The following is a 15,325-nucleotide window of genomic DNA, read 5'->3' on the forward strand; positions in this document are numbered from 1 at the left end:
CTCTTAACATCCCGATAGCAATGAATACATTAAATGCTTTGACAATAAATACATAAAAAAACGTCATCTGTGGAAGCCAGGGGCGGACTGGCCATCGGGACGTTTGGGACAAATCCCGATGGGCCGGTACTGAAGTGGGCCGGTCGGACGATGTGGGCCGGCCGGTATCCGGCAGGGCTCGACATTAAATGGCCCGCTGGCCCGGAAGCACTATTTAGACACCCCGGGCCAGCATAATGTACTTTCCACTTGCCCGCTCGGGCCACTAAAAATATTGATTTAAAAAAATGGTCCTGTGGTATTGGTATTTTGACTAGCAATTTAGTTAAATTGTTTAGTTTATTAACGCTACAACAGCGTTCCGTGAGTCGGCTGTCGTTGTTGGGTGAAAAGCAAACAGCTGTTTGCTGCGGAGCGCAGCGCGAGCAGGCTCCTGTGAGCGCGCTCCTTCACTACAGACTATCGCGCCACCTAACCATTCGCCAAAATGTTTTTAATACCAGCGGTAACAGGCCAAGCGTCGGGCAAAAAACTATCTTCAAATAAAAGAAAGTTACCGGAGGAGTTAAAGGAGAGTGTTTCAGCTTCAAGTTTCAGCCAGCTTGATCGATGGAGTTGGCTTCTAGTGGTGCAGTGACGCATCCTAAAACCAGGGGCGGCGCCAGGGGGGAGCTAGGGGGTGCTGAAGCACCCCCCAGGATTGCCAAAGCACCCCCTAAGCCAGGGGTGGCCAACCTGCGGCTCTCGAGCCGCATGCGGCTCTTTGCCTAGTTTCATGCGGCTCTTCAGTTCATATTGAATTTTATATGTGTGAGTTTGGGGGAGAGACACTGACTCCTGACTAGTGGTGCACGGTGTACCGATACTTGAAAGGTATACCGCGATACCCTGCCGTTAAAAACGTTACGATTCCTCCGTTTAAGAATGACGGCGGAAAGTACTCCGGTGAGAAAGCGCCGTTTAAATAAGAGCTGTGTGTGTTCAGCGCTCTGCTTCCACTCCCTGCTCTGCAGCCGTGCCTACAGTCCCGCCCCTCTCAAGCACGCTCAAGTGCCTCCCCGCTCTCGTGCACGCGCTAGCTGCCAGAGCATGTGAGAAAACGAGAAGCATGGCTGCAAGTGGGAGTGCAACTGCCGCTGCCCCTCGGCTTGTTGACAAAAAAGACGCCAGAAGCTAAATGTGGAAGTATTTTAGCTATTTCTCTGACAGTGAGGGCAAGCCTACGGACACCACGAGGCCTGTCTGTAAGAAATGTATTAATTTGATTTAATACGAATTCTTGTCATTTATTGTATTTATTGTTCTCATTGTTTAAAAGTTTGTGTTATGGTTCTGGTGTGAAATAAAGCACAATAATTACATTTAAGACTGTTTCCCTTTTTTTAAGAAAAGTATCGAAAAATAATCGGAATCGCAATTCTTGACTTAGTATCGAAACCAAAATGTTGGTATCGTGACAACACTACTCCTGACAGTTAAACCTGATATTTAGTAGGTCTGTTAAGTATTGAATGCTGATAATTCTGACGTAATTTGGCCGGTCAAAGTTGTTTGGGCTCGGATAAAATTGCTCCGTTACTTTCGTTCCGTGTTACTTTCGTTCCGTGTTACTTTCGTCCCGTGTTACTTTCGTCCCGGCTCTCCCTACGTGTGTATGTGTGGTGTCAGTATGAGAGGATGACAGCGCGTCTAATTTTGATGTGGCCCAAGAGCCAATCACAATAATACCTGCGATGCAGTGAACCAATCACTTTTTGAGTGGGGGAAAACCTGTGATTAAACACTACTATCCAGTGTTTCCCCTACCATTGTCTTGGAAGGGCGCTGCACCCCGCCAACGGAGCCCCGCGCCCCCCCCTGAAATTCAAGGTGTTTAAAAAATATATATAATTTTTTTTTAAATATATCGCACCAAATTGCAAATAATCTATAACTACTGTCACTTTTCACATTGAACATGGGCTCTTTTATTAAATAAACTAAACGCTTTCATTTGAAGTTGTGAGTTTAGTGTTTTTGACCCTAAGAAACACTGATGCATTAATCAATAACAATAATCCACAGCTCCTCTCTCTGCTCCAGAGGATTTAAAAAAAATATATCCCAATGCCACAAAAATGTACCAGTGACGTGGTTGAAATCTTGTCTCCTGAAAACAAAAAACTGAAACAAGCGGTATCAGTGACTGTGTGTTTGATGTGGCTCTTTGCAGTAACATAGAAAAAATGTGGCTCTTAACCTCTGACTGGTTGGCCACCCCTGCCCTAAGCACCCCCAAGAAATATGTGTTTTTTTTAATTTTTTAATTTTTTATTATTATTATTATTAAATTAAATTAGAAATATTATTGATTACATCAATGCAAATGTGAAAGAAACACATTTTTGACCAAAAACATAAAGCCAACACAGGTGATATGATTAGGCCAATGGCCAGCACCCATTCGATTTTTGACCTACCCATAGGCTAAATTACTTTGTGACACTTGAGTGACTTCCTGTTAGCTAGAGTGCCAAATTATTTGCTAACAGCAAAGTGAACAATTTATCATTTTTTAGTCCTTAAACGTCCACGTGTGGACACTCAATCAAAACCACCTGAAAGCGAGAGGGATTCTGCACATAATAGCATAGCCTCGTGAGTACAAGTAGCTTAGTTCTGGGTCTCTGTGTTTAATTCAAGCTCTGCTCTGTGTGTGTGTGGCACCATTTTGTGTGCGTGCGCGAGCGAGCGAGAGAGAGAGCTCGCGCACCGGTGTGTATCTACTGGAGATCGTTGTGGTTAGCATCTGGTGCTAGCTAGCCAAGCTAACGGATATAAGGAGCTTTTTCAACAACAAGGTGGAGGGAGAACTCTCTCCTGTCAGACTGAGAGTCTCAGATAACCTCAGCTCAGGTGAAGTAAAGGACTCTCAGCGTTTAGATAGTTAACTTTAGTCTAGTTATCTCAGTGGGTCTCAAACGGTTTGTTTTAAAAGGGGAGTGATTTGTAAAATATCTATTAAGAAATAGAAAATCTGTTTACAGTTCTGTTTCATATGTATGTTGAGAGATACAGTATATCCATAGATCTCTTAATGTTGCTCTCAAACAACACCAGATTGATGCTTTTAACTTCAATATTTAAAAAAATCTTCCAGGGGAAGCATGCCCCCGGACCCCACTAGAGGAGGTGAGGTCCCTCCTAGAGGAGGTGAGGTCCACCCCCCACTTGTAAAAATAGCACCTTACCCCTGCTTACACCTATATGCCGTGAGCTGATTATCGAGCCTTCATTGTAACAGTCGCGGGTACACTGTGTGTGCGTGTGGGGAGTGTTGCAGTAGAAAATGCAACTGTAGCGCCCGGTACATTAATGGGAAACCCTTAATGTTTGAGCACCCTCTATGAAACGTCAAGCTACCCCACAGCACCCCCTAGAGAAAATCTCTGGCGCCGCCACTGCCTAAAACCCTTTTATAATCTATCGATTAGATTTATTATTCGAAAATTATAAAAGTAGGGTAGACATGTGGAGATTATCCGGCTGAACAAAACGTGCATTTATCAAACAGGTTTGTTTTCCACAGACCTTATTTCCAGCTATTTTCCAAAACCCTGTGGAGAAATCCCATTGCTTTTTGTCGAGGGAACCAGCAGCTTACTTCCTGGTTTTGGGACGTGTCACTGGCTGCACCTCTCAATATGATGCGGATATAAACAAGGTTTTCTGTCAGCTCTGTACATCAATGCCGACCTATGCTGAGTAAGTAAGTGAAGATTAGACAATATAAAGGTATTGGCGAAATGTCCCAGCAGCAGCTATAGTCACACAGAATATACTCCTCTAATCTCTGCTCAGTGCTTTTTGCCATTGTCTCTTTTCCACATTGTCCTGTCAGAGATGCTCCACTTACAGCTGCACACCTCCAGAGAAACCCACTCTTTTCTCCAGCATATTAAAACCTGCCTCCTCAAACCTTCATCATAAGGCCACATCATGGACTTTGTGATGTGGACTGTCCGTGGCACTTTTATATTTTGCATCATCATACCTCTAACTTATCCACATTTGAAAATCTTTATGTTGAAGTATTTTCAAGTTCCATTTATATTGGTCATCATATCAATATATTTATTTATATTGGTTAATCAGTTATGAATCTAGGACAATTATTTTAAAGCTTAAAATATACCAAAAACTATATTTGTTATGCTTTTTTGTGTTGTAAGATCAACATTTGAGCAGTGTAGCTGAAGTTGGAAGTACCCCAGTGTCAGGGTGGTTTTTTGTTTTATGGGGGAATAAAACTCAGGCCCTCCTACTGTAGTTTGTAGTGAATATCTTTAACACAATGCCGCCCTCTACTGATCTGGAGTCTGACGTGCATTTGAGTGAGTTAAGACTGTACAAATCAAACCTTGCTACCGTTTTCTGGTATAAAAGTGTTCCTTTGTGGCGCTGCAGAGCATCTTTAAATCACTGACTAGAATACATGTTGAGTATTCGTCTCTATTCATGCAACAATCAACATTTATTTAAGAAATTTAATGGTTATTATGGCCAACATGTTAAAGGTCCCATGACATGCTTTTCTGATTATTACCCGTCCCCTTGTGTGTTATGTAGCGTTTTATGCATGTAAACGGTCTGCAAAGTCACAAAACCTCAAAGTACACCCTGCAGCGAGTACCCCTTTAACACAGAAAACACCTGTCTATGCTGCCCCAGAACGCGAGAGATTTCTCTTTTTCTTCCTGGGTACAGTGAAGTGACCTCGCAGATGGGGGTGCTGCAGCCCCCTCAGCACCCCCCCTTCCCGCGTCCATGGTGCTCAGGCTGAGTTCAGGCTGAGTTTTTTGATGTCTCGCTGTCTCGCAGACCCCACGCAGCAACCAGGAAACGACACCAGTAAGCTAGCTCACACTGACCCCTCCTCACAGCAGCGAGCTGCGCAACGTCCAGCCAACACGGCACCCAGACCCCACGCAGCATTCTCATCTGTTTGTCATTACTGGTGTCATTTTCTGGTTGCTAACGCCATTGTAACACATAATCACTGATGTTCCGCTGTAACGGTGGTGGACTCATCAGAACAGAGTGGGCAAACTGACCAATCAGAGCACACTGGGCTCACAGAGGGGGGGCAGGAGCTCCAACAAGCCGTTTAGGACAGAGAGTGAATACGCATACTATAAAGAGATGCTGTATGAGAAACCAATGTGAGTTTGGAAAATTGCACAATATAAATATATTTATCTATTCAATGGAATTATGATCAGAAGAAATGGCCATGACATGGGACCTTTAATGTCCTCCTTGACACAGAGAACTAACAAAGAGGCAGCAGTAACACCACAAAGACATAATAATGTGAGTTGTCACAAGGTTGCCCTCTAGTGTCTCTCATTCAATGCTGTCATGGTGCATTTAAACAAAAAAATCTGTAATTGTTCAGTCATTGTTTATAATGAGAAATGTATTTATCTTGATTCAGACAAATAATATTCTCAACAACTGTAAAAAATGTAAAAATACAATCAAATCAGATTTTTGAACGGTTTGTATGTATTTAACTATCCATATTATAACATAGAGTATGTCATCAGTATTATGCATTAACCATTGAAGCTCTCTTCTTTTTTAATCTGTGTTAATGTTTCTTTTTCATCTTCACTCTCTTTTAATGTATCATCTTCATGCAAGTCCTCTAACTCGCCTTCTCTGCTCGCCTCCCTGCTGACTTTCCTGTGGGGCAAAAAAAACACTGTCATGTTTTTTAAGGCGCTAAGTGAGATTGCAGATGATACTGTATATTAGTGTGGGGGGGGGGGGGGGGGGGGGAGGTAACACTTGACTACAAAAGTCATGGAGTACATATTCTTCAAAACTCAGCTCATCATGCTTATCCACACCAAGATAAAACAGGATAGACAGCAAAGCCAACACAAAGCTGCCGACAACAGCCCTGTTTCTCCATTTACTTTAAATACTGCTTGTTGTTAGGAGCTTTGTTTGCCTTTTAATCCTCTTAAAGGTTGAACAAACAACTGATAGGCTGAGGTGTGTATGAGGCTAAACCTTTTTCAAATGTTACCTCAAGGTTGGAGGAAGCTGAGGCGAGGCCTTCGGTAAACTCCAAGAGCCACTGCAAGAAGGAGATGTAATGCAAGAGGCCGACAGTTATTTGTTAGTGTTAGTTCTGTTAATGGGGTCTATGCTGTTTGAAGGCATAATCAGAACTTTTGAAGAAGAAATAAATAATCTTTTTAGCCAAGAGTTAGATAAGAAGATTGATATCACTCGTGTCTCTAGTAAGTGTGAAGTATGAAGCTACAGGCATAGCTAGCTTCACTCCAAGGCCACCTACTTTAAAGCTCATTGTTTAAATACTTGTATCATTCTGTTCATTAAACCCTCAGTATGAAAGTGACTTAAATAATGTTGCATCCATCAGTAGTTTTTATAACAAAAATATTTGTACAGATGATGACTAAATCAATTGTTAAACAGAGGTGGACCCAAAGTGTGACGAAATGCAGAAAAGTGTAATACAATACATCCAAGAAGATCAAAATAAAACACGTTAATCTCCATCTTTAAGCAAAACTACGCATTTGTTCAGCTTTTCAAATCTAGTTTCAAGTTTCTTGCTGTTGTCTAAGAAATTAAAAAAATATATATAATACATGATTTCCACATATTATACGTGGGAGACTGCAGTGCAGCAGTGCTGCTGGGGCCTGGGTGAGTGTGGAGGAAGATGCAGCTGCACATCTCTTCATGTGGAGGTTTAATTAACTGTGCCAGCGGCCCCCCCACAGACTGCCTCGTTAATGGGAAATAAATGCTTTTATCTCCCTCAATGTGTTGCTCATTTCAGGACCAGCACAAATACAGTGAACACGGTAGTCAGTGTTCAAGCACGAATATCCTAGATATAATGGTGAATATAATATTAATATAATATGTGAGACAAATACCTCACACACAAAGAAGGTTACTGATGGTTCTGATTTCATCCAAGCATCTGCCGGCTGTTTTGTATTGTAAGAGACCTAATCGTAGTTTGGCAGAGCGGAGCAGGAAGGATTTGCAGAGTAGGCCACTTACGTAAGAAGACCTCCAGGGAGAGACATGGACCTCTGTGTCCGAACGCCCAGACACTCAAAGGGATTACTGAAAGAGCGCTTCCTCAGCATAGTCTTAATCAGAATCTGCAGTGGACATCAGAGAGAGAGTCAATGGAAAGAAAACACATGTTCATATGCCAGTAAAGTCTCCACACCAAAATACATACAGATATTTTAAGGTCAAATCTGTATGATTTTAACATGAAATCCTAATTTCACTTTCTGGCTAACCGTCATGGGGTTACTTTTCATAGGGTTCTACTTAAATACCATCCCAAATTGTTTAATTTCTACCTTTCAACTATTGTTTCATATACATATTTAAATTCTACAACTTAAAAGGCAATTTGTCCCTTAATGTGGTTCAGACTTTGTATCATTTAAATGCCTTTTCCTTTATGTTTTTTCAAACCACAGAATATATTTTTGAGGAAAGGCTTTCAAGCAACAAGCTCAAATAAATGCAAATATTGCAACTGCAAGTTTTCTAATTAAAATACTCAAACTAGCAGCAATGTTTGCTCATTAAAGTTTTGAATATTGACCAGAGAAGGATCCCTGTGCGACTCACCACCGTGGAGAGTTTGGGGATGAGTGTGACGCCTTGCTGCACCTCCTCCTCAGTGACCTCCACCGCCGTGCAGTGCTCCTCCTCCAGAGGGAGAGGATCAGAGCCGTTCTCCGTCACCCACGCATCCAGCTTTAATAGCATCGTTATGAAAATGTGAAATTGTTAGAGAATTTTTGGTCTTATATTATTAAACAATATTATTCAGATGTTCTTTTCCAGTCACCTTAATTTCAGGGATGGTGATTCTTGATTCAGGGTTTTTGTCCAGCATCCTTTCAATGAGCCCTTTTAAAGCATCACTTATCGATGGCCTGTAAAAAATAAAACAAGGTCAACATGATTTGATGCTTTTGCAAATAAAACTATTTTAGAAGGTTCCTGTTACAACCCCAGCTAAAGGGGAAACAATAAGAAGGGAGAAAATAGGCTGGATAAACCACATTTTTATTTTTAAATGAAAGTAAAATAACAATGTGTCGTAGAGAGATTACGCTGTTTGAGCGGGTGAAGGAGGGCCTTCTGTACATGTATCAGGTGCCACTGATTGGATAGGAAGAGTTAATTGGGAGCTTCCTGATCAAGAAGGGGAGGCCAGGAACTGTACAAAGGTCATAACATTCCCAAACTGGGCACACTTTCCCTCCTAACAATAACCAAGATGTACAAAGTGGAATGAAGTGAATATGAATGGACCTTTGTCACAGCGGACATCTTTCTTGTCAAACACCGGTGTTTCATTTCTGAAATAGAGCTATTGTAAATTGTATTAATTCCACCTGTGCTTGACAAGCCAAAATATCATCAGTGGAAAAGGTATTGGGAATAATAAAGGAAAATAACTGCTCCGATGCTAACTTCAATAGGTGTGACATTAAAACACATAATATATTACAGTTTCTATTATCATAAGACATCGAGCAGAGACAGAAAATCGGTGAACGGACGAAAGAGAATATCAAATGCTGCTTGTCAGTTCAATATAATATCTGATGACAGTTTTGTATCAAAAGAAGAGGCAGTTGTTGCCAGACCTGACAAAATACTTACACTATAAGTTTTGAACATATTCTGATATAATATTTTGGCTCATGAATAATATTAGATAACAAGCCATATAGCCATGGTGCTATCTTAATGTGTTGAAAGTTGTCTTACGTATCTGGAAACGCCACAGGTTTGTGCTTGATCTTGTTGTGCAGAGAGATGATGTTTACATCATAAAAAGGGCACTGGAACGGGACACACAAAAGGACATTCTTAAAATGTGTAATGAAATCATCAACGTCCTCTTTATTCTACATGCTGTGATTTTTCTTACCTTTCCAAAGACAAAACAGTAGAGTGTGACTCCCATCGCCCACACGTCTAATGCCTGTTAAACAGACACAGTATTTATCAGGGCTGTGTCATTACTGGAAAGCTCTCCATAGGCGTTTGGACGTAATTTCTTTATATTTTCTCACAATGAAACACAGTCTGATATAATGAGTAACCTCAAAAACATAATATTTTTCAGTAATTGCCATTGCGTCTTTCCAGTTGGCCAACAGAAGAAGTTTTGTCTCACCTTCCCCCTGTAGCTCAGCTCGTGTTCAGTCACCATCTCAGGGGCCATGAAGGCTGGCGTCCCCGCTGTGCATGACAGGTTGGCGTCCGTCCCCTCGAACTCGTTGCTCACACCAAAGTCTGCGATCTTGACGTGACCGTCGTCCCCCAGCAGCAGGTTGGAAGGTTTGATGTCCCGGTGGATGATCTTGTTGTAGTGCACTGTGATAGACAGTATGTAAAGCAGGCAAATAAGTGAACGTGTTGATTATCTGCTGAGGAGAAATATCAGCTCTGCCATCATTTTAGGACAGGTACAGAAAACTGTGGGGAATCTTACTTAATGTAAGTGTAGTCATAGATCATTATAACAGCCATAATTAAATTATCTTTCTTTGAACAATTAGTCTTGAATCCCAAGACATAGAGAATACAAGTAGGCCTAGAAAGTGTCATCGTTTTTAAATACAACGCAATGTTTCTTAAAGCAAAGATTACAAGTACCCTTGATCTTTTAACTCTCTGTTTACTTAATAATGAAATCCTGTTAACTTACAGTACTCAATTCCCAGGACGATGTCTCTGAAATAAAACTGAGCCTGCTCCTCTGTGAAAGGGTGGTCTGTGGGCACCTCCATCACCTGGCTGACCAACATGAGAGGTGGAGAAGGAACAAGTCAATGTATATTATACATCATAATTGTTCAACTTCAATTCCCAAACTATCTTAGTTTGGGACTGTGACAGAAAAAGAAATGCACAAACATACCCTTTTGTCATCAAATCGAAGGCTTGAATACAAATAATCAGAATTAAATGAGTCCCCCACTTTATGTTGACACCTGTACTAACCCAGCTACTGTAAAACAGATGAATGTGCCCTACCCATGTGAAGTCCATCTTCATCAGGATCATCAAGCACCTGCAAGACACAGTCAATTCTGAAGTCTCTCTGCACTGGTTTACACAGATATATGAAGTCTAGTTAGTAATTTCTACTAAAGGCATAATTCATTATAGTACTTTATGTGTTTTAAATGCCCTACATCTTGATACACCAATATGTGTTTAATTCTTATTAGTTAACATAGTCTGGTGACATCAAGTCATTCCCAGTATAGCGTCACCTCCACTAGCTTAACAACATTATGATGGTCCAGTTTTTTCAGGATGGCGATCTCCTTGTAGACTTTCTCCAGAGGAAACGCAGGCTTTGGTCCTTTAGAAGGCATTCGGCCTGAAATTATACACAAAAACCATCAACACCCACTCATCAGGAACAAACTAAATGCATTTAATTGTTATTTTTAGACACTCACGAAAAAATCCACACTGCTTCATCAGCCTCTTCTTTGAAACAACTTTCATTGCCTGAATAAAGAACACAAAGCAAGTGACATTATTGTAAAACGGACATGTAAACACAGGGACCATGAGTGCTCAATTCATAAGGTTCAACTTACATAGTACTTCTCACAATCTTCATTATAAGCCAATTTGACCACTCCATATGAACCCTATAGTGTGAAAATAAACAAAGGAAAACAGCTTTGTAAATAATTGTCATCACTTTTGTTTGCTCATTGGATGAATATGATAATCACCTTCCCAATCTCTTTCTTCAACTTATACTGATTCAGCTGGACACAATCCTACAGGAAATAAAAAAGATAAACGATCAATAAATGATCCAACATTTTAAATTCTCTTAAAAGAAATCCAATAGTCCATATAGTTAATTTCTGTAGTTCAAGTTTCCTCACTTCAGCATCTGTGATGGACACACGTTTGGTCTCGATGGTGGGCTGTCTGGGCATGCGGCTCCCTCTCTCCTGCAGGGACATCTTCCTGTCTGAGACCCTGGTGGTCCTCGAGGGCCCGGGCTTGCAGCCACTGGGCAGGGTTATGCGCTGGCCGGCCACGTTCATGTCTGCCACCATGTCAGCCAACTCACCATTGTGCTCCGAGTCGTGCTCTGCCCTGCCCTCAATTTCAACACTCATGGTGGCTATGGCCCTTGTTCCCTCACAGATGAACCACCCAGAGCCGGCGTGTTGAAATCACCAGAGAGAGCATCTCTGCACTGAAATTGGTGGGAACAAAAATGGAGGTACATGAGGCGCCAGGTTTTGGCAAGGAAGAAAAAAACGTTGTAAAAAAAAAAGATGATATCTCCCGTTCTGCTGCATCAATGTTGATCCCTTTTTGAGTGCATTCATTGCACTCAAAAAGAACATTCATTGGTTATCTACCATCAAACAACACAAATAACACAGTACATTTTGTGTTGGCTGCTTGGGCTAAAATATATACGATTCAAAAAGCTGTTCAGATTTGACTACCTAACTATGTCACATTAAGGCTCACTATACCACTTTCCATTTGATCTATCTACCAACAGCTTTAAACAACCTTTGCCAAGGTGCACCACCTTTCCCAAGCAAGTCAATCACAGCAGATTGGGCCTTTTGGAGTCTTAAAGAGACAGGCATTTTGAACATTAAAGCATGTAAACTAATCCAAAAAGAAACACATAATACAAGTATGAACCTGAAAGTTATCAACATCTCTCCCATTTAAAGCACCCAACAATCTCATAATGTGTCACAGATATTGGAACTGCCAAAGTACTGCTAACTATTGGACTAAAATATTCCTTACTCTTCCTAAGATTTCAAATTAAAGTGGCTATGTTAGATCTTTCAAATAACCCATATACTATGATACGTTTTGTGAAGTTTATAGCACAAAAACAGACTTTGTTCAATTGAAAACAGAAGAACCAACCACTTTACTCTGCGGATAAATTAGATATAATCTTTAGTTAGAACAGTACAACGCTAAACGGATGGAGTACTCTTTTAAGAAAGTAGCTTGGCAGAAACAAAAAGGTTAAACTTCTTTAGTTAATGGGCCACAACATTTAAATGGATCAATCAGATGTTCTAAAGTCCATTCATATTTGTCTTAAACAAGAATTACATCAATTTCTTTACAACGAAACAGGTGCTTTTAATGACTGTAATTAGGACTCAAATGCACACACACATTACTGTTAACAGGTGTAATCAGGCAACGTGGAGACACGTGTATTTAGGGGCATAAATCTTTCGCCAAAAAAGGAGAAATACCAAACTAACCTCAGAAATGGTCAGCAAACTACATGTATACTCTTGTCTTACAGTATACCAACAACACGTGGTAGAAACCTATATAATGGATGTATTATAAAGCCTGTGTTTTTGTTGCTTTGCCAAATAACAATATTTGCTGTATAATGTAGGTTTGGCTATATTGTATTACCATGATTAATATTCATCATAATAAAATGCGTTATTCAGTGTATTCCTTCAGTGTTTGAGCCTCTTAGCTCCAAAGGGCAGCTCGAAGCTTTAAAGCTCGGTTGTATTCTTGTCATGAATTGTGTATAAAAGATGAAAACCTCAGATAAGAATTAAGGTAACATTCATAATATGAAGAGAGAAAATAAGAAATATCACACTGTGACACCAGTGTAGAAGGAGACTCACACAGCACAGCTCACGGTGGCCTAAAATACAGCATGGAGTACTGAAAAGCTTCTTATGTAACAAGGAAGCTTTAACAGGGAAGTACAATTTATGATACTTGCACAATAAACAAAACTGTTGTAACATCCAAACATATATTCTTTGAATAAATATATGCCTTTGCAACATGTTAAGCTACAACACATTTAATTAAATTAGAAAATACAAGAGCTACTCTAGTCAACGACAGCCTTAAACTCACCTGAATCTAATCTAATAATACTAATAATGACACAAAAACATTACTGTATCATAAATATATTGTGAATTATTTGTTTTACTCACACAGTGGAGGTGTCCTGTGTTGATATCTGTTCGGGTTAATCTGCATGTTTCTCTCAGGAGTCTCCTCTGTGTCTCAGAGCAGGACTTTCACTGAAGAGCAGCATTGACGTCTTTAAGGATTAACTGAGTCTACATATAGCTGAGCCACAGTTATCCTAAGGCTTTTCAAAGTGTGGTCCGCGGACCACTGGTGGCCCGTGAGCGCCCCCTACAGGGTCGGCGTCATGGGGGGTCATTCGCGGGCCATGCCCCCCCAAATGAGTCACTGTGCCCCCCCCCAACGCAGGGTGGGTAAGCCTTATTGCCGTTTTTTTTTTAATCATATAAATTAAAACGTTTCCACCAAAAGTTTTTTGTGTGAAATACATCAGAAATAAAGAATACACATTTGTATTCTTTATTTATTCTTTATATGAAACACAGCCTGAGGTGTGCTCACTGCTGCTCTCTGATTGGTGTGTTGCTTGACCAATGACCCCGACTTTTGTTTTGTTATCATTACGTGGCTGTGTGTTTAGATGAAAGCCCAGTGGCGATCTGTCCATCTGTTACACTGATTATACAGTAAAGCCATCGAAAATAATACTATATACAGTACAGTACAAGTACATGGGTCTCTGTGTTTCATTCAAGCTCGGCTCTCTGTGTGTGGCACGAGCGCATTTTGTCAGTGCGCGAGCGGTAATGTGGAATATTGTTGTTAGCATCTGGTTAGCTAGCTATGCTAACGGATATAAAGAGCTGTTTCTACACCAAGGTGGAGGAGAGTCCTCTCCTGTCAGACTGAGAGGATCTTATAACGTCAGCTCAGTGAGGTAAGGACTCTCTCAGTGTTTAGATAGTTCACTTTAGTGTAAGTTATCTCAGTGGGTCTCAAACAGTTTGGTGACCATTTATGTAAACAAGTATTTGCGAGGAATAGGCTACCTTTATATGATCATTATAGTTAGCCTATTAAAGAATAAGAGAATAAATGAAAAACGGGTATGAAATACTATAGGACAATAACACAAGAATACCATTTAAAAGGGGAGTGATTAGTAAAATATCCATAAAGAAAAAGTAAATCTGTTTACAGTTATGTTTCATATGGATGCTGAGAGATGTAGACTATCCATAGATCTCTTAATTTTGCTCTCAAAGTGCACCAGATTGATGCTTTTAACTTCAATATTTAAAAAATAATCTTTCCGGGGGAGCATGCCCCCAGACCCTCCTAGAGGAGGTTAGGTCCACCCCCCACCTAAAACATGTTCACATGGATAGGATACTAAATACATTTGCACACTTTTCATATGGTGGCCTATGTCCATATGTTTCTGTTTTGGTGATCGTGCCACAACCGTGCATGCACAGGTCATAGGTGCGCTATAAAATAGCACTACACCCCTGCAATGTGTGTGAGAGACAATAGCTTTACAGCATGTTTTTTTAAATTGAAGTTGCGTTGGTGTTTGTGTGTTGGTTGTTGACGGCAGTGTGTGCCCCCCCTTGGTAAATGATTGCCCCCCCATTTGATTTGTTCTAGAGCCGACCCTGGCCCCCTAGTGGTCCATGAGTATATTGGTAACATTTCACATTTGAAATAAATAAATACATTTAAGTTTTCCGCACTCTCGCGGGAATATCTCCGCAATGGAGCGAACTTAAGTTTCAATCTCGATTGCATGATATAGCCCAGCACAACACCTTTGTCACACATGTTGCCACCTGTTTGTACCATTTTCAGGCGATTTGTAATCTGTTCTAGAAAAGCATTAGGGCAGGGATATCTAGATACTTTCAAGGTTTGACATAATGAATTGTGCTACTTTTAAAGCAAGCAACGATGTTTTCAAATCTGTAATCAAAAAAGCTCCTCAAAAACACTATCGAAGCAGTTCCTGCCGTTGCTACGTTAGTTCAAACCATGGTTCAAACAGTAACAACGGACTATTTTTCTTAGCCGATGCATGTCAATTTAAATCAGTATACAACCATTTTTTAAATCAATAAAATCATTTTCTAAATCCATAAAAGCATTTCAATTAATATTGGGAGTCATGTCGTTACTTTGTCGAGAATGTGGCCATGTAATAAGTGGGATAATGTGCACATTGCACATTCAGATCATGCCGATCTAGATCCCTCCGCTTCACATCGGGCTCCTAATCAGCCTGTCGGTGTTCTTTTCCCCATAATGACCGCGTCGCAGCACATTATCCCTTACATATGATTATATAGAGTCATTATTCATTTGTTTT

General features: G+C 40.6%; 1 protein-coding gene across 1 annotated transcript; it reads right to left on the reverse strand.

Annotated features, from left to right (window-relative positions):
* Window positions 1-5,440: 5,440 nt before the first annotated feature.
* Window positions 5,441-13,179, reverse strand: camkk1b (calcium/calmodulin-dependent protein kinase kinase 1, alpha b). Its single transcript, XM_034207079.1, has 17 exons — window positions 13,083-13,179; window positions 10,992-11,311; window positions 10,833-10,880; window positions 10,692-10,745; window positions 10,548-10,599; window positions 10,356-10,465; window positions 10,114-10,150; window positions 9,998-10,019; window positions 9,785-9,873; window positions 9,251-9,450; window positions 9,002-9,055; window positions 8,839-8,912; window positions 7,907-7,994; window positions 7,684-7,812; window positions 7,093-7,196; window positions 6,077-6,127; window positions 5,441-5,727 (listed from the first exon to the last, which is right to left on the reverse strand). The coding sequence occupies exons 2-17, from the start codon at window positions 11,229-11,231 to the stop codon at window positions 5,598-5,600; spliced, it is 1,482 nt and encodes a 493-aa protein (XP_034062970.1). The 5' UTR covers window positions 11,232-11,311; window positions 13,083-13,179; the 3' UTR covers window positions 5,441-5,597.
* Window positions 13,180-15,325: the final 2,146 nt, after the last annotated feature.

The sequence above is a fragment of the Gymnodraco acuticeps genome, unplaced genomic scaffold (genome assembly GCF_902827175.1).
Source record: "Gymnodraco acuticeps unplaced genomic scaffold, fGymAcu1.1, whole genome shotgun sequence".
Lineage (NCBI taxonomy): Eukaryota > Metazoa > Chordata > Actinopteri > Perciformes > Bathydraconidae > Gymnodraco > Gymnodraco acuticeps.

What these genes read in the sequence shown, in the direction of transcription:
- camkk1b (XM_034207079.1), bottom strand. Translation starts at nt 11,231, where the DNA reads ATGAGTGTTGAAATTGAGGGCAGGGCAGAGCACGACTCGGAGCACAAT. An exon ending in AAGATTGTGAGAAGTACTAT is followed by an intron (nt 10,600 to 10,691) that starts GTAAGTTGAACC and finishes TTCTTTATTCAG; the next exon opens with GCAATGAAAGTTGTTTCAAA. An exon ending in AGCTGAGCTACAGGGGGAAG is followed by an intron (nt 9,056 to 9,250) that starts GTGAGACAAAAC and finishes TCTGTTTAACAG; the next exon opens with GCATTAGACGTGTGGGCGAT.